The 19,186-nt window shown below is 43.6% G+C and overlaps 5 protein-coding genes across 5 annotated transcripts; 2 read left to right on the forward strand and 3 right to left on the reverse strand.

Annotated features, from left to right (window-relative positions):
- Positions 1-2,758: 2,758 nt before the first annotated feature.
- On the forward strand, positions 2,759-6,471 carry EAE97_004227 (uncharacterized protein; the record flags this gene model as incomplete). Its single annotated transcript, XM_038874739.1, has 6 exons — positions 2,759-2,907; positions 3,255-3,742; positions 4,497-4,793; positions 4,942-5,377; positions 5,438-5,890; positions 5,943-6,471. 6 exons carry the CDS (start codon positions 2,759-2,761, stop codon positions 6,469-6,471), a joined length of 2,352 nt encoding a protein of 783 aa, XP_038734183.1.
- Positions 6,472-8,770: 2,299 nt separating this feature from the next.
- EAE97_004228 (uncharacterized protein) lies at positions 8,771-9,996 on the reverse strand (the record flags this gene model as incomplete). The annotated part of the gene is made up of 3 exons (XM_038874740.1): positions 8,771-9,122; positions 9,207-9,832; positions 9,910-9,996. The coding sequence occupies 3 exons, from the start codon at positions 9,994-9,996 to the stop codon at positions 8,771-8,773; spliced, it is 1,065 nt and encodes a 354-aa protein (XP_038734184.1).
- A 545-nt stretch (positions 9,997-10,541) lies between these two features.
- Positions 10,542-11,996, reverse strand: EAE97_004229 (uncharacterized protein; the record flags this gene model as incomplete). The annotated part of the gene is made up of 3 exons (XM_038874741.1): positions 10,542-11,525; positions 11,583-11,883; positions 11,941-11,996. 3 exons carry the CDS (start codon positions 11,994-11,996, stop codon positions 10,542-10,544), a joined length of 1,341 nt encoding a protein of 446 aa, XP_038734185.1.
- A 1,459-nt stretch (positions 11,997-13,455) lies between these two features.
- EAE97_004230 (uncharacterized protein) lies at positions 13,456-15,588 on the forward strand (the record flags this gene model as incomplete). The annotated part of the gene is made up of 1 exon (XM_038874742.1): positions 13,456-15,588. One exon carries the CDS (start codon positions 13,456-13,458, stop codon positions 15,586-15,588), a length of 2,133 nt encoding a protein of 710 aa, XP_038734186.1.
- A 1,396-nt stretch (positions 15,589-16,984) lies between these two features.
- Positions 16,985-19,186, reverse strand: EAE97_004231 (uncharacterized protein; the record flags this gene model as incomplete). Its single annotated transcript, XM_038874743.1, has 1 exon — positions 16,985-19,186. One exon carries the CDS (start codon positions 19,184-19,186, stop codon positions 16,985-16,987), a length of 2,202 nt encoding a protein of 733 aa, XP_038734187.1.

Below are 19,186 nucleotides of genomic sequence, written 5' to 3' on the forward strand. Positions count from 1 at the left end.
ACAAGGATAGTTTGACCCGTCAATCGATATGGCAATTGAAGCAGGTACCATCGTTCAAGTAGAAGCAAAAGTCTGAGCCCATGAAATGTAGTCTTACTGAAATGGCAGAGAGAAGGTATTCAACCCGTATGGAAGTAGAAAATTAACTCCCGTGAGGGCTATGCGCATCACAGCACGGTTTTTATCGTACGTGCACATAGAAACAACGATCAAGGATATGCAATTCTTGAGCGGATTTTCCTAAGTGGACGTCAGTGAACCTAATCGATTGTTTTAAAGTCGACTCGCCTTTGCAATTTCATCAAAGTGACGAGCCACCATTTAGACGATTTCAAAAACGAATCCGAAAGAATTCTGTATCAGAAACTAGGTGTTATCGCCATTTTTGTGATATTGAGGCTATAAATCTCGACAATGATCGAGTCTGATTTTCCTCTTGTTCAATATGCCTTTTCCCTGCATTGGAGAAGTGCTAAGCTGAAACGATTTCCTCAGTGAGTTTGTTCTGTCTTTGTATCTGCAATGGTTACTTTGGAAGAAGAAGTGTCTGCGTTTGTGGTTGCAAGTATTTATCCGCTATATTAACAGATGAGAGCTTTTCCAGGGAGTCATCGAAATCGCATAAATATGCTAGTTTAGAGGATCGGGAGGGCTGTGCCATAAACTATGGATGTTGAGATTTGGAATCGAGATACTTGACTTGAATGAGTACAACAAAGTAGAAAAATGGATGTTGTACATGCGACTGGAGTTTTGCAAATTTGGGCATCGTTGTGGTGTTAGAATTGACCTTTGCAGGTAAGTTATTGCTCCGTTCTAAATAGAACAGACACCGAGTAGTACATGATAATCTTGGCACGTTACTATCTTGGGATTGAATGGGAGATACTGGAATTGTGGAGATAGTTGGCATGCTCTTTGTAAAGGAAGTTGGCGATATTCGAACGAATCGAAAGATCCGGATTTAGATATGTTCAATCAAGCTCCAGCCCCGCTTTCGTGTTGACATAGAACGCGACCAAGATGTTTGTGTATCAAAGACTGGTATACGGTTCTGAGAGTGAGCGCTCTAGAGATGAAGATACGAGAATATGTGTGATTTGTGAGAGAGCTCTAGAGGGTATGCATAACACGCAAAATGTTCCATCCTGTCGCGTCACTACCTGGGATGACACCCTGGTGTGTTGCGACGAAGATATATGGCAGTTTGAGGCTGTCAATCACGCACGGCTCATGCTGTTGGTGAGAGCGCATGTGTATTCCATTTTTACATCGATACGACGCTTCCTCGGTATCTCAGGATAAAAGAGGTTCATGAACGAGTGGCTCATTCGATGAACGAAAAGCAACGGACCGATTGAAGCTGAAATGCACTTGCTGACCAAAGACTTTACAAAGAATATGTATCACCCTGCAAGTGAGCAAACGTTATGCAGAAGGATATTTGTTCATGCCATTGGCGACGAAGATGAAGATATGAACCAAGGATATATCTCTGCGGAGACGACGTAAGATCAAGCCAGGAGGGAGTCGATGGTTGGGTAATTGGGTAATTGACGAATCAAACAACAAGCAGCATCCAATACTTCAGATGGCTATGAAGGAGGATGGGAAGGTGTATCTGTACCATGGTCCAATGAGAAATCAGCTGGAGTGCCATCCGCAGCATGGTAGTTATCGCTCTGGGCCCAAGAATCCGATAATCCGATTAAAAATTTCTCAATCCCGGAAATAAGAGTTTCCATTTCGTGTCTTGACCTCTTCGGTACCGTTGACGACGCATGTCAATCTTGGAAAGAGTCGAATTGATCGATATAGGTAGGTGGCACGAGGAAACTTGTGGAGAGAGATTGTGGTACACGAAAAGATGATGAGAGCAGATAGATGAGATAGATATCTAACCTTTGTAGCAATACGGTACCGGTCCTGTCCTTGGAGAATCCAGATTTCCAAATATAATCTTCTTTCCGCCTCAGGTGTAAATAACGTGAGCCTGGCGCGAATAAATGCCTGAGTGATAGACAATAAATATTGAATAGTAAGTAAAAAGTAGAAGGAAAAAGAAACTTAACAAAACACTCAATGACAAACAAACTCCACCTCTCAATCCCTCAAGCTTCAATTCAAGTGTACTTCTCTCCAACGCAAAATTTCATGGATGCACACTCGCACCGGCGGCGGACATGGATAAACCTCAACACGGTGAAGCTGCAAGCAAGCCACCGATATTTCGAAGCTTCTCTGGATATTCGAACGAGGCTGCGCATCTAAGAAAAAAAAAAGAAAAAAGCTACCTCTGGCCCCCACAGCAAGCCCTACTGCAGGGCTGCATGATGTGACGCCAATGTCAGAATATCTGTTGCACCTAGCAATACCGTTCACCGATCAAGATAAGCATCGCTAAACACATAGAATTTATCTCAGTACTATTGTAGCCCCTGGATACTCGATAGTTGAGGGCTTTAGCCCCCAACGGGAATATGATGTATCGGTGTACAGAGGAATTCTGATTCTCTTGGCGAATGTTGTATAGAGATGACGAAGGCTGTATCTCCCCAGCTCTTCTTCGCAAGTAAGTCAATGGTTAGCCTTATTAGTACAGATTCATCTCGTCTCACTTTTTCCTGCGGATTGGAGTGAATGACGTATCCGGATGATCTTTTTATATATTCATCTGTTTTATTCTATGGCTTTGGTTGGGAGGCAAGGTTGGAAAGTTTTCGCGAATGTGAGCATGATGTCGACCTTATTTCTTAATATGTCTACACAAGCTCAAGCGCAACATTGCAAGGAGTACATGCAGCCTATCCACATCAATACTCGAGCTACTTCGGTCCTTGCGAAACATATAGTCGAGCAAATCAGAAAGAAACTGAGAGCGAGTGAAGAGGGTGGCCTTGGAGTTAAGTAAGTCTCTTTTTTCCCTTCGAGTTCTCCTTTCGCTTTTTCTGTTCCCTTGGACTTTTCTTCTCTTTATAATCACTTGGGACGTCCTTCAATCTCCTATATTAGCTACGGCGCCAGAAATTTGAAAACAGTCATCCAGAGCGCACTTCCAGCGGTGCATCTGCGAAGCTCATTACACGTTCGAGCATTGGACATCACTGGTAGAGGAATCCTGTTCCAAAGGCTCCAATCACATGATTCGTTAGATCTCCCCAGCACCTTACAATGAGGAAAGATTGCTCTCAGCTTGTCAATGAAATCATTCCTAAATTAGCCACAGTGGTGTATAGAGACTAATTATAAAGAAGTCGACAGAAAATCTGCCAAGAGCGTTTTCATGGCATGAGCTACAGATCAAGCAGCTCAATTATTCTACGCGCAGGATGCTCCATCATGTTATTGTCCCTCCACAATTTTCACCTGCTTTTGATCGTCCTGATTGCCAAACAATTTGCGAAAGAGCCCAGTAGAACTGCCTTTGATAGTTCACGCCGGCCTTATTTTCGTCCTGGGACAGGCTTTGGCCGCCGTGAACATCTATTCGGTGTTGGATGGTTTCTTGAGTGGCCAGGAGGCCAACGCCCTCTTAATTCGACATGGCCATGGTCCGGAGTGAAACTTTCAATCTTGGTACTGTGGGGTGTGTGTTGGATGTTTTATATGCGAATGCAGTGTTGGCAACAAGCACAACCTCATACTTCGCATAGCCATAGCCATCCGCAGACATCTTTGCGCAAGGCTCCCAGACCCTCAGTGTTTCATTTGTCTCCAACAGCGAAGAATTATCTATCGTCCGGTAAGCAGTGTGGAATTCCTTACTTTGTTTAAAGAAAAGACCAAGGATGATTCGTTGTTACTGGGTGCAACTTTCCCCTCCCCAAGGAAGCCATCAAGTTTGCGAAGATAACAACATTGGTAATTTCGAGGCAACCCGAACCAATACAGTACCTTCTCCTACAGTGCCCGTCTAGGATGATTCATGATATGTACGGCTCCATTCAAAACGTATCTAAAGTGTTGTTTTTGTTGGTGCGATTTTCGCGATTAAAGGTACACATCTGGATGGATGAATATTGTTGTTATTCAATAGGCCCAGGATTCACTTTCTTCGAGATATTCCCAGAGCACCAAATCGAAATTATCAATGAAAAGTCCAAACACCAGTTCCGAGGCAACGACTGGTTATTAATTTATTTATTTATTTATTTACTCAATTTTTTTTGGAGAAAAAAAACCTTACCAAGGGAATTTAATTCGACCGTAGCCGCTACCTACCTAGGCAGTATTCTTTTTACCGGGTGGTTACAAGGCACACCAGAATAATCAACAACAATTGAGTTTTGGGGTCGTGAAAACTTTGATATCGAGATAATTCCAAGCGCGTACTGGAAATTTGATACCAGGAAATTTGATACCAGGAAATTTGATACCAGGAAATTTGATACCGAAGCCAGAGTATTGGAGAGTCGAATTTCAGGATTTTCTTTTACTACAGTACTGTTTTTACTATTAAACCAAAATTCAAAATTCTAACGAATTTTTCCTCACAGATCAACAACAAACTGGATCAGTCATCAAACAAGAGCAAGAACCATATGATCCATTTATCTTAGGTCAATATCAGGACAACCATAGCAACCATACCCAGGGCGACCATCTACAACGCCCGAGTGACTCCAACTGGCCTCTATTGTTTGAGTTTGATCCGCATTTAAACAATACAAGGATTTGCAAGCAAATCACAGAAAATCAAGGAATATTTCAGCCAATACCAAAGTCGGATCAGATTTGGTACCCTACTCGACAATACGCATACACAGAGGCGGCTGCGCCGAGAACACAGCAAGGTGAGTCACGATTTAGATATTGTTTGTTTCGTACATACATCCGGTCCCTCAGCACGCTACGACCCCTGGTATGCCTGGCATACGATTATCCAGTCATCAAAAGCTAGGGATTCAAAGCATGTGGCTGATGATTATGTTTTGTATGTAGTACTCGTAGCCATGTCGAACACACCGGAGAGACAGAATAGACAACCAAAGTCGCCTGTTCTTCCGCAAGGCTCTTATAACAAAGAAGGAATAACCGATAGCGACAATATTACGAGTCATAACTTGAACCCGGATCATGACACCAATGGACTCGTGCCTACATTACCTGCCGTGCCTGAAGTTTCAAAGCTTCAGACAGATATAACAACCGTTGGTCTCCCCATTTTAATAGCTGAAGGCCGCGAATCTGAGAACCATTCAAAGGAAACGAATGGAGGTGGTAATGAAAAAAATGGATTACTAAGCGTGGCTGGTACTTCGCCACATCACTTTAGCGCACAAGGCAAACATCAATTTGCAGCCTCTCAAGCTCCAGGATACCAGGCACTGCATTATCAAGAATCCAATAGACAATCTGAAAACCACCAAGCCGGACTGTACGAGCGTGGCAACCATCTCCCCTACGAATATCCGCTAAATATACACCCCCCTCCTAGTCGCGATAATACCTACTTTCCTGAAGACTACGACCACGACCCAGATTCAAACTTCTTTCAATATCAAGATAACTCCCGCCCAAACAACAATATGAGTTTAAGCTACGAGTCCAGATCGTTCATGACTGATACACAGTACCCGATGCAAATGGCGCACGAAACGCAAGAACAAGACGAGTTCAAGCCGCACGATGAGCATAATTACCCAAGTCCGCCGCCTCCAATGTCCGAGAACCCTTATACCACACAATCTATGACGGAAACTCCAGACCACCCGTCGTTGGAACTACCGGAATTACCAAAAGATGAAGATGAGGCGCCATCACCCGGACGATCTAAGCCAGTACCAAAACCTGACAGGGAGATTACAAAAGATGCAAATGGGAGGTTTTACTGTACATGGCCCGGATGTACTGAAGAGGTCAAAGATTTTAATAGAAAATGCGAGTGGAGGTAAGCAAAGTCTTCTAAATTCTCTTCGTTTTTATCATTGATGTCTTTATAGCAAACATATGGACAAACACGATCGCCCTTACAGATGTAAGGAACCAGGCTGCGAAAAGCTTCCTGGTTTTACATACTCTGGAGGACTCCTTCGACACGAGAGAGAAGTGCATGGAAAACACGGCGGGCCTAAAAAGCAACTCAACTGTCCTCATCCCAACTGTAAACGTCACACTGGAAAAGGATTCTCCCGTCAAGAAAATCTTAACGAACATCTCAGACGCGTGCATACAGCAGATACAGGAATGATACAAATGTCTCAAATGAACATGGATGAAACGGAAGAAGATGCTAGCCAAGCAATTATAACAGGCATGAAAAGAAAACGCGGAAATAGCAAGGGAGATGTTAGTGAACTTGAAAGTCTTCGCGAGGAAATCAAGAAGATGAAGGCCGAAAATGATGAGCTCAAGAGACAATCACAAGCCCAACAAGCACAAACTGCAGAAGTTATGCGCCAACTGGTTGAACTTCAAAATTTAGCAACGCTGCAGCATCCACGGATGAATGCACCGCAAGCTACTATGTAAACGCGTGAGAGAGATAGGTTGAGTTGAGTTGTCGGATGAAATGAAAACACAAGAGATGTTCTTTGATACGCATGGAAATAATTTCCTTTCTCTACTTTTTCTAGGACGGATATTTGCTTGCATGGTTTGGAGGGGAGCATTTGGGGGAGTTTAATGGATGTAGTCCTGGCACTTATTTTGGCGTTTTTATGAAATTTGTTACCTGGTGAGGACGAACGGACGAATTTTTCCTTTTTACTCTACTATTGGGAGCGGATTTCGATTCAAATTCGGCAGCGACGGTCACTCTCGTACTCATAAATTTGTTATATATAAGCTTGTATTACTATAGCGAGAGGGAAAACCACTATAGATGAAAGATTGATTCAATTTTGCTTCATTTTTGCGCATGATGATATACCTATGCTTTCTCTACCAAAGTCGTTTCCCCTTTTTTTTAAACGAAACGAGAGAGCGAGAGTGACGTCTTTTTCAAGGTTAAGCTAGAATGATTGTAGATTCAATTAAAGGAAGAAGAGCCTGAGGTTCTATCCTGTGCTGGCGGAAGGTTGAGGAATAGATGTCTGAGGTATCGATATATTTCGAGATCTTCAAGATCTTCAAGACGCGACGCACGTTTTGTTCTTCTTTTTATTTTCTGCACCCGCCACGACCGGGATGAGATGAGGATAAGCCACTTGGAGTTGCTTCTGAGTGAAGATTTGGAGGGGGTTGAAATTTCCTTCTTGTTCTCTTTTTCGGTGAGACTTTGTTCTTTAACCTAATTGTAGATGGGGTTAATTGGTTGGAATTTGGAATTTGGAATCTGGAATTTGGAGGGTACCTAGGTAGGTAAGAATAGCGAGAATAGGTACACTGGTGGTAGGTAGGTTCTAGGAATGCGGAAACCCCGATTGCGGGATGGTGCTTGGGGATAGTTTTGTTTTACCTTGCCTTGGTGGGTAGGCGGGGATTTATCGATGATTATACGAGTAGATGGGTATTCGATGGGATTGCTTCTTTTGGGTTTGGGCTTGGGGAACTTGTGGGATTCTTTTTGGGAGGGAGGGTTCGAGAGTTGAGAGGTAGGGTTGCGGTTTGTGGTGTGGTGTGAGGATTGGTGAGGTGAGGTGAGATGCAATGGGATGGGATGGGATGGGATGGGCTCTGATATGTATTGGATGATATAAGACGCGATGAGATGCGATGATACACATGCATAAAGCACTACAATTGACAGTAATTGTCATCAACGTACAGATATCAAGTATCAGCGCAGCAACACGTATTTAACAATCTCCTAAATCCATCTTTCTATCCATCTAACCATCCATCCATTCATCTAACTTCTATAACAGCACATCGCCACTCAATTTCCTTTCCAGTTTCTCATCTCCCACGTCTCGTTTCCTTGGTCGCATATCTCGCATTCCATTCCATTCCATGTTCGTTCATCAATCATACTTAGATAACTACCTATCCCGAGGTCATATCCATCATTCATATTCACAATGGTGGCTGAGAGGCTGAGGCTGAGTAGACTGAATTTTTCCCCTCTATCTATTTACCTATACAACCTTATCATCTCGAAATCTCGGCGTCGCCGCGCTGGGTTTGGAACCTGGGGAATAGGATATGGATTTTTTGAGTGAGAAGGGATAGATGCAAACGGATGGCGAAATACGGAGATTGTAAATCTGTAGGCTTATGGGTTTAACGAAAGGGTATAGAAAGGTGTGATGTATGTATGTAGAAATGTAGAAATGTATATTTGTTTGTAAATGTGGAGATTATATGTATACCTAGGTAATCTTCAATAAATTTATTAGTCTGAAATAATTTGTTTTTGCAAGGTGAGATTGTATGAAAGGAATACTCGAGGATGTGAAATGTTATGAATGTTGTATATATTGTATGGATGTATCTAGCGAGGCGAAAGGAGTAAAAGGGTGATTTATTATCTTCGTTTGTAAATTTTGGTTTAGTTCCGCATATAGTATTTTAAACATTTCTCCTTCGTGCTATATATCAGTAGGTAGATTAGTTCTCGCGGGGATTCTTTGAAGAGGTTCAAAAAATAGGAATATAATCAGAAGTGATATTTTACACTTCGCATGCTTTGAGTTGTGTATAGATAAATGTTATCATTTCTGCTTGCTTAATCATTATAACGTAGATATCTCTATTCTAGCAGATATATGGACGTCGATTGTATCCGCCATTTTCACATTAGCCTCACACCCAAAACGCCAGCTGCCTGCATGATTCCCACGCATGTGCATCCCAATCTTCCTGCTTACCACTGATTTCCTTGTCTGCTCTACTCGACTTCCATAGCCATCAGCCACTCCTCACTCACCCTCATAAATTTGGCTACAAAGGCTTCGAGATGGAAAATAACCTTCGTACCCGTCTTACACCTGTGTTCATAAAACGCAGCCCATTTGACAATATCGCTCTTCAACGCATCATCCACCAATGGCATGAGTTTCCATGTTAGGGTTTTGAGAATGGTTGTAGCGGGGATACAATGTGTGAGGAGATCGTAAAGTTGGGCACGGATTTTGAGGATCTGGGCAGGAGTGTGTTCGACGGTCATGCTGTGCGCGATGGTTGAGAGAAGCGCTTCCCAGTCAGGTGGTGGGATGGGGGTATTCTCTGTTATTGTCTCGCTGATGGTAGTTAGTATGATATCTCTCGCAAAAGTATATATAGTAGAAAGAATAACAGGTGTGAAAAGGGTAGATAAATCATACTTTTGCGCATGTGCTGCCTCATACATCAACAGCGCTCTCCTCAGGTTTCTGCCACTCTCCTTGGCAACTCTTTCCAAGAATCCTTTACTGACTCCCCACCCTTCCCTCTTTCCACTCGTCTCAAGCACCTTCACAATATCCCCCTCAGTTGGTGCTCCCACCCTGACCAACAACGTTCTACTCCTAATCGGTCCAATAATCCCCGAGGTACTATTAGCGACCAGAATCAATCTAACATTCCCACTATATTTCTCCATCGTTCTTCTCAGCGCCGCCTGAGCATCACGACTCAGCCCATCCGCCTCATTAATAACCACCACCTTAAACCTCTGCTTCGCACTCTGATCCACCTGCTGCGTCTGCGCCACTTCTTTGAGCAATTCCGAAATCACAACACGGTCGTAATTCCCCACATCCGAAGGCGTGATTTCCAAGTGATAGAGTGAAGAAACAATATTGAATTCGAGTTTTCGAGACGAAGTTGCCAATGCGAAGACACGGGAATCGATTTTTATTTTCTCGACGGCGGGCCCATAGAGTTCTTTAAGAGTACATACTATGCGAGTTTTCTTACCCGCACCGGAAGGTCCGTAGAGAAGAAGATGAGGGAAGTCGCCGGATTGTGCCTAGATATGATCGCCATTGTGAGTCCATGCTACGTCAAGTATATAGACAGCGTAATTGAAGAGATTGGTAAACGTACAAGAGATCTTAAACGATCAGAAAGGTCGTCATGGTAGGTTAGTTGGTCAAGAGACCGAGGACGGTGCTTATCTACAATGAGAGCCATGTTGTAATTTCGTTGTAGGATTTGGAAATTGAGGTTTGATTCAGTTTGGTTTCTGGTTTGAAAACGTTCTGGAGACGCGATGAACGCGTTTCGCGTAAAGCTGTTTTGCGGGGAACCACGTGAAATTCCATGTTAGAAGGCACCCAAGTTCAAAGGGGGTTTAACATCGGTTTGAAGCTCGAGTAGATTATTTTTGTCAATTTAGAATCAGCTTATTATTTTGAGCTCATATACAAGATTCAGACAATGTTACCTATGAGGTTGTCCTTCCAACTCCTCAAGATAACAGGCAGGAGGACGACGAAAGTCGTCCAGGTGATTTGAAAGCAAGTGGTGTGAATTCAAAAAGTCTATCTAATCCTACAAAAAATTCTAAGTTCAAATTATCCCTCCGATGCCCCTCTTCATGATGTGATCTCTAATGCTATAATGTAAAACGCCGACGCTTGAGCCAAGACCGCTAGTTATCTTTTAGAGAAAACATGATAAAAGTAAATTTCACAAAACTTGTTTTGCCTTCAACCAAACCTCTTGTTCGGCTCCAATCACAAAATAAACTCCTCATCCAACCAGTGCTTTAATACAATTCTTCCCTCATCAAAGCTCGGTTTGTCAACCCTAACAATGATAGCTGCATGACTGTGCCTGACCTTGTGAATGAAAACCGGGTACTTTCGCCAACCTACCTTATCTAATGCTTCTATCATTTTGAATTGATATGGCGCTAATGCCAAAGTAGGAGCAATTACGCCAGATTTCTCTGGGTCAGCAATTTCGCTATGGAAAGATTTAGTCCGTTCTCTAATCAAAGGAGATGAAGCGGATGCCTCTTCAGAGTCCGAATCAGAAGGCGTATTGAGGTATTCGTTGTCTTGGGTAGCATTGAGGTTCTCATACACATCTTCGACGGTTTCACGCATACTATTGATGAGCAGAGGGAATCGATAGTCGTTTGGTTGAATACCGGCTAAGCCTTGTTCGTGGAGACGAATACGTTTGCTACTGCGGACAGTCTGAACGGCAGAGTTTAAAAGGAAAGCGACGACACCGAATGGGATGAATACGACCAATGCTGCAAATAGAGGAAGATTTCCCAAGGTCTTCTTTGTGTTGGCCATGAAGCTCGTATTGGCATTTAGAACAGACTTGTCCAAAGGGGAAACTGGGTTGTGCCTGTCTAGAACAACATCTTCGTAACCTTCTACGTAGTTTATTTTGACATTATCCGGATTCGAAAATGGATCAGTGCTTGCAATTCCAGTGGTATAGTAAACGGCGCTTCGATCATTAACAATGTTTGCATATAATGTCCTTCTCTCGAATTTGGCTAATCCCTTCAAGAAGATTGATTCCGGATCTGCCAGGATCTCAAGTAGCGGCCTTCCTGTATCTCTAAACTTGTCTATCGTAAATAATTGTCGCCCGGAAGTTGACAGGGTTCTTGCGCCCAGGACGTTCCAGATGTGATTGAGAGATCCTTTCAAAGGTGTGCGGACACCAAGATGTGGGCTAGCAAAGGTGGTAATGTTCTATATATCGGAGTCAGATAGTCCATGTTACCTCTTGCATTCAGTATAGCAACATACCACTGGCTTGATCTTATCGAAAAACCCCTTGCTGTCAAGTAAGCCAACAGAGTAACGGGCCACAAGACCACCCAAGGAATAGCCAACGATGGAGAAGCTAGTAATTACTTGACCCTCTCTCGCAAGTTTCTCGACTTCTTCCTCTATCTCTGCAGTCACTCGCTCGCCACCCAACTCAATCCCATCATATGTAAAGCTACCACTGTTGCGTTTTGCGACCAATATATGAAGGGTATCCTCGGCATGTTTCGCTCGTAAAGATTTTGCCACTGACTCCAAATGAACTGGATTTCCCCAAAGTCTGCTCCGTCAGTATACAATGAATCGCAGAGAGAGATGAAACATGCACAACACTCACCCATGAACAAGCACGCAGAGATGCTGAGCATCACGGCTGCTACCGGTATAATCCATAACTTCGTTGCTGAAGAAGGCCCGGTCCAAAGAAGATAAAGAAAAGGGTAGCAATGTGACGATGGGGGTGGGAATGCTAGTAGTAAGAAAGTGTCTCTAAAGACACTTTCCAACCACTAACAATAAGCACACCGTCGCGTGCTCGGACTTTTGGATGTCCGGCGTACGTTTGAATGTATGATGCGTTCTTTACAGGGGTATCTGCAGCCTGGAATGCAGTTTTCAGGGTGCGCACAGCCTTGAAGATTATTTGGGAATGTCCAGAATGGAAATTGGAAGAAATGATGGAAAATCTATTTATGGAGATGAAGATGACAATGACAATGACGATGAGAGTGAATGCAACGAAAAAATCGTTCAGAAGAGCACGCTCTACTTACTTAGCCAGGCAGGTACTTTCAAATGATATATATATATCTAAATGTGATTGTGATAACGACTGCTTATAGGTGGATTCCCTCCTTCCTTGGCTTCCTCCACCAACAGATAGATAACATCGATAACGTTGATAAACCGACCAAAGATTAGAGGAATGATAGACGTACCGGTATCTCAAAGATATCTCAGAGGGTATCATTCATAGATGCCACTGCAGAAGTAGTGGCTTGTCGACTAAGATTCCGAGATTGTGTGCATCCATCCCCGATTCCCCGATTTGCCAGTCAGTAGGTACATATTGTAACCGGCATTTGATTTCTTGGAAGCCCACCGAGGTAGATTGATTCCCTGCTGAATTGACAGACTCAAATTCCTTAATTATTGCCTACCTTGGTCGTCTAGTCCGCTCGTGTAGTGCTCACGCAAAGCCTGAAGCGAAGTATGATGATAGCCGAATAGCTGTTGCAGTCTGAACCATCGGAAAGAACCCTGATAAAATAGAAACAATGAACATCAATCAATCCATTCAATCGCATTAATCACCGCGTGTACCCATCATTCACATTCATCACCAACTAAAGGAAAGAAGGGAAGGGACAGAAGAAGCAAAAAGCAAAAGCACAAGAAAAAGAAAAAGAAAAAGAAAAAGAAAAAAGGAAAGAACTCCAACCAGGAAGGATAGAGCTGCGAGTACCGTATGTTTACTTCCTAGCACCTGACTTGCGTGGCCTGAATTGCTTTGGATTGAAACTTGATCGCACCTCGTTGGCAAACAATCTCACAAACAAACAGCCTTAAGGTTCACGTGATATCTATCACAAACCCATGGTATTTTCTATTTTGTTTGTAAGCCCAGGAGATTCTTCATCTTTTATCAAAAGAATTCATTGTAACTCTTGGATAGCTTGACTACCTTTTGCTCACCTTCATGCGAAATTTTTCATTGACCGAAAGTCACGTCAATCATGAAAAGGGGATGACTGAGTGAATATCTAGCTTCTTCAACAATCCTATATCAACTTCATCTTCTGTCAAGCTTTGATTCTTTCGCAATCGCAGATTCCCTCTACAATCCCTCAAGATGTTTACTACCAAGGGTCTTTTTTCGCAAACCAAATGCCCAAATCGGGATAAGTGTCTGATTCCAAGATGCATATTTTTACATGATCATCGCGTCGACCAAGCAGTATCAAATGGGATAGCACACATAAAAGCTACTCAAAAAGTCGATGGAAGTGATGGTGATCAAGATGGGCAACGAAAGCGTCAAAAGATTGGTTATGGAGAAAGAAGTACAACTCCAACAACTGAGCCACCGCCTTCAATACCGACCTTAAACCCGACCATCACTGCACAGAAAGCAGTTGATAACAGAGCCGTTTCAACACAAACGTCGAAATCCACGTCGATAACTCGACGTGAGATTTCACCACCACCATTACGCCGCAAATCCCAAAATGGTACCTCTACAGCATCTACATCATCTCTACCAGCTAGTTCAAATAATATAACACCCCAAAAACAAAACGCGCCAGCAACAAGCAAAGTCCAGAAAGTGGTATCTACTCCGGTCAAGAAGCCCGAGAAGCAAGAACCTCTCAATCCACGTGCACGCAAAACTGCACCAGCTGTTCATAATATCCGGCTCAGACTTGTTCAAGCTCTACATGAGCAGTTGAAGCGTCTCAATTCCGAACTATCAAATGATGCAAATGGTGAAGAAAAGGAACTTGTATTTTCGGATCAAGGATTGATCACAAGGGCGTTAGATATGGAGGAAGCTGCTTGTGAAACACCTACCATCTATTCCAATGTTGTCAAGAACAAAATCATGGTCTACAAGAGAATGACTGTCGCGCAATGGAAAGAAGAGAGAGCCAAAGAGATTGCCAAGGAGAAAGCCTCGAGAGCACCTATCTCGGATACGCCAGCCAAGAAACCTGAAGGACCGCCAAAACCAATCGAGACAGGTCTAACTCCAGAAGAAGAATTGGCTATACTCCCAAGACTCTACACTCCCGTAACAGAGTTATCACAGCACGGATATGTCACCAATGTTCCCACACCTGCAGAGATTGAAATGGCGAAGAGCGGTATGGAAGCATCTAAAGGCTGGGAAGTTTGTGATCGTTGCAAGACGCGTTTTCAAGTATTCCCGGGTCGTCGAGAAGAAGATGGTATACTCGCATCTGGTGGCTGCTGCACATATCACTTTGGAAAACATTATTGGAAAGATCGTTCTTCGCTCGACCCCAAAGCCAAACGCGAGAAGAAATGGCGATGCTGTGATCAAATTATCGGGGAGACGTCTGGATGTACCACGGCCGATCACCACGTCTTCAAAGTGACCGAGGTCAAGCGTCTAGCCGCGGTATTGAATTTTGCAAAGACTCCCGAGAATGAAGCAGACCCGCCCATTCCTACCCAACCCGTCTGCATCGATTGCGAAATGGGCTACACAGTTCACGGCCTCGAACTCCTTCGTTTGACCGCCACCTCCTGGCCTTCAGGCTCTCCCCTTCTCGACGTTCTCGTCCGTCCTTATGGCGAAATCCTCGATCTCAATTCCCGCTATTCAGGCGTCTACCCACAAGATATTACATCCGCCATCCCCTACTCTTTTCCCGGCTCACAACAAATCGCCCAAAGCAAAGGAAAACTCCGCATCGTAGACTCACCTGCCATCGCCCGCACTCTTCTCTTCTCCTTCCTCACTCCCTCAACTCCAATCATCGGCCACGGTCTAGAAAATGATTTAAACGCTACCCGATTCATTCATCCAACCATCATAGACACGGCTTTATTGTTCCCCCACAAAGCAGGATTGCCCTATCGAAATGGCCTTAAAATGCTCATGCAAACTCTCCTGAATCGCAATATTCAAATGATCACTTTTACCGATGGAAAAGCAGATGGTCACGACAGTAAAGAAGATGCAAATGCGGCAGGCGACCTGGTTCGATTCCGAGTGGGCAAAGAGTGGGAAAAGATGCAGAGAGCAGGATGGAAGTTGAATAATGGAATCTTCGAACCCCCTGAAAATAACGCGGATGCAATGAGTGGAAAGTGGTGGTTGGGAGAGAAGGCATTTGGAGAAAATAATGCAAATGCGGAGGGCGAGGATAAAGCAGATCTGCAGCACATGAACGAAGAGAATATCGTAGTAGGTGTCTCTGCGGGTTCAAAGAGACGTAGAGAGGAGATGGAAGAATAAGATGAAGTAAGATGAGATGAAATACATAATCAACGAGGAGCAGTACATTCTCATCGATCATTCTTTGCAAATTCCCAATTTTGATAGAGGATTAAGGCGTTCGGGCATCAAAAAAATAAATTGGTACCTACCTGAAGGATGATTGATTACATGAATGACATTTCTTCAATCGTCTTCTTTGGAGTAATTCTTTTTTCATAATAGCTGGCAGGCACGTATCTACGTTTTTATTTGCTTGCTTGCGTAATTTTTACATACATATCTACACATATACATACATACATACCCAATTCCACACGCAGAGAGCTGGATTCGCGTTGGTCGATAGATAGATACCTAGTTAGCAAGGATTTTTTAATATGATGAGAGATTGCTTCGTGGTGGTAGAGTTTACGGATTATTATAACTGATAACTCTATATCTATTTATTTCCCTATATATCCATCATCGCATCCGGATCTGATATTTGATATTTGGTATCAGGAGATACATATAGCTACCTAGGATACAATAATACAATAGGTAGAAACATATCTAGACCATAAATCATTTTTTTTTCACAGTCCATTTATTCGTTTATTCATTCATTCACTCATTCGTCTATTCACATTCACATTCACATTTCACATTCATCACCCTCATCGCCCTCATCACCATCATCACCCTCATCGCCCTCATCACCATCATCACCCTCATCACCCTCCCCTCAGCCCTCAATCTCTTCCCTTGAAACCCCAAAGTAAAAATCAAAACTATCTTGGTATCATTTCATTACCTAGGTATGTACCCAATAGGTATGTACAAGAAAACTTGCTAATCATACAATCCAATCGCGTCACAACATCTATCTATCCATCCATCCAGCGCTCATCCATTTATTCATCAATTCATGCATCTCTGATCCCCTCATTATCCAGGTGGGTATCTCTAAAACGAAATAACCCCAAACCAAACCAACCACACTGCACTCAGAAAATAACAAGCGACCACCAAAAATATGAATTCTCTTTTTATTATCCATGGAGAACATGCTTTTACCCACATATGCAGCGCGAGTCTTTTTAGAAACCGTGACTGTGTGTATAGTCTAAGTCTAGTGATCTTCCAACTCCAGTTTTTACGTCGAAATCATATGATATGATACGATACGGATATCAAATCTATCGACCAATTTCAGTTCCAATGCAAGTCCCAACCCAGGAATATGAAAGGAAGTACTAGAATGATATATTGAATCCTGAAGGATATTTGTATACAAGTTGTCAGATGTCAGATTGAAATCTTCTACAATGCACATGTGAGGTTTTGAGATAGCATAAAGCCGCATCAGACCATCATCACGACATCATATCAGAGTCCAAGTCCAAGACCTGAGCAACGACTCCGTAAAAGGAGATTAGCGACGACCACGTGGAGCACCCCGAGCAGGTCCGCCTCCGCCTCTACCGCGATAGGCTTTGCCACGACTTTGACCACCACCTCTAGGAGGGTTATTGCCAGATTTATGCTTTGGCTTATTCTTCTCTGCACTGCCACCACCACCACCACCTCTACGACCGCCACGGCCACCACGGTTCCCAGAAGGTCCTCTAATATTTTGGTTGCCGCCAGTATTGCCTTGGAATTGGAAGGGGGGAGCTTGATTGAAAGATTGCATTGCACCAGCTTGGGAGAACTGAATGTGACCATTTCTGGGGGCCATGTTGACCTTGGGTTGGATGAAACCTTCATCATCATCGCTGTCATCCAAATTAATGGGATCATTGGCTTTTCCCTTGATGGTGAAGCCCTTCTTTCCACGATTCGGAATTGAATAGTCATTACCTCCTAGAGAATGAGAGTCATCATAACTGTTGGGACCATCAAGAAATTTCTCCATGTTGCTAGTCGACCAAGACTTTCCGCCAGAAGCAGGTTTACCACGATATAGTCCACATTCAGGGCCAAAGTGACCTGGACGACCACAAAAGTAGCAAAAAGCTAGAATATTGCGAACCTTTTTTATCTCATTCGGATCAGGAAGAAAACTTCTCCAGATTACATGACATTGATCCTCAAGATGACTTGTAGATTGGCATGTATTGCACTTGGCATCATCTTTGATAGCACGCAGCTTTTCAGAACATTGTGAGGTCTGATGGCCCACTTCTCTACACTTACCACAGATCGTAGTCCGAGGACAAGCTGGAGTGAGATGATCTCCCTTACTGCCACAAGAAGAACAAGCATTGTCAGAACATGCACTTCGATCATGTCCACTTGAGCCACAGATCAAGCACTTCCTAAGGATGACACCGTCGGCGGATGGAAAATATTTCAGAATTGCAGCATGGTCCTCTGGAGAGATACTCGGACGTAAACCCATTTCGCGTGCCGCCTCGAACTCATGATCATCATCGGCATCAGTAGCAATACCACTATCTGATGAAACTTCCATTTCACTTCTGGCTACTGAGTCTGACGAACCATGATCCATCTGAACTGTCCCGGCTTCAGTGGGGATCGTGCGATCTCTGGTCGGATCGATAGAATTTGTAACTGGGACGGGAGCAACCTGAGGAGACTCCTCGCCATTGGATTCTGTTATCAATTTGGACGTCGAGGCATTCTTCTGTTTCATCGGAGCTTCATCTTTGACTGTACCGTCATTGGTAATTGCCGGGGAAGCGTTTTTTTCATAATGATTTGTCGCGCGGGCTAAAGTTGGTAGACCCTTTTTAGCATTCTTGAGGACCTCAATTGGAGACGGAGCTTCTGCCACAAGAGAAGATATGAATTGTTCCTTTTGTGGGATGTGGTTGTAGAAATAAGACAAGTAACTTTTGACGGCAGCCTTAGCACGTTTGTCTGGTAACGCACGCCCAAAGAATTCGTTGTTTTGCACGAGCGAAAGAAGGATATCAGAATAGGTGATATCCTTACTCGTGATTGGTTTGCCTTCCTCACTGTAAAGCTCTTGCAACTGAACATCACCGCCGCCGAACGAATAGCATCCTACAGGCTGGTCCTTTTTCGTTGGAGTTGGGTAAAAAGTCAACCCCTCTCCAATAAACTTCAGGCAGCTCTGTTGAGATTCTTCCGGCACTGGCCAACCATGAAGATCTATTAAAGCGGAAACATCTTGAGTATATGATTCCATCAGAGCCAGTTGTTTATCCTCCCCTAGCTTGTTAAATTGTTTCTTGGTCATCGGCTTTTGCTCAGATCGACCCTGAGATTTTTCAATGGTATTATTTGGGATTGGTTCTAGTTGCTTCAAGGGAGTGCTTTGAGACGGCGGTGGTTTCTTGCTCTTGAAAGATGTTCGCAGTCCACTCTGTACGCCTTGATTCCAGGTTGCCGGTGATCCAACTTTTGCTTCAGACGTGAGGGTGCCTATCGATTCCGTTGGCAATGGCGAAGACGTGAGATCGACCTCGACTTTGGCAGATTCGTTGGCGGATGGCTTTGCCCTCTTTCGAGGTTGACTTGCAGATTCATCCGAAGAAGAATCGATAGTGACAAATTCTCTACCTTGATCCGCGGATGTTTGTAAAGCACGTTTCCTTCCAACCACATTCGATCGCGAGTCAACCACATCTTCTGCTGGTGAATCCAT

The sequence above is a fragment of the Botrytis byssoidea genome (genome assembly GCF_014898295.1).
Source record: "Botrytis byssoidea strain MUCL 94 chromosome Unknown BBYS_007, whole genome shotgun sequence".
NCBI lineage: Eukaryota > Fungi > Ascomycota > Leotiomycetes > Helotiales > Sclerotiniaceae > Botrytis > Botrytis byssoidea.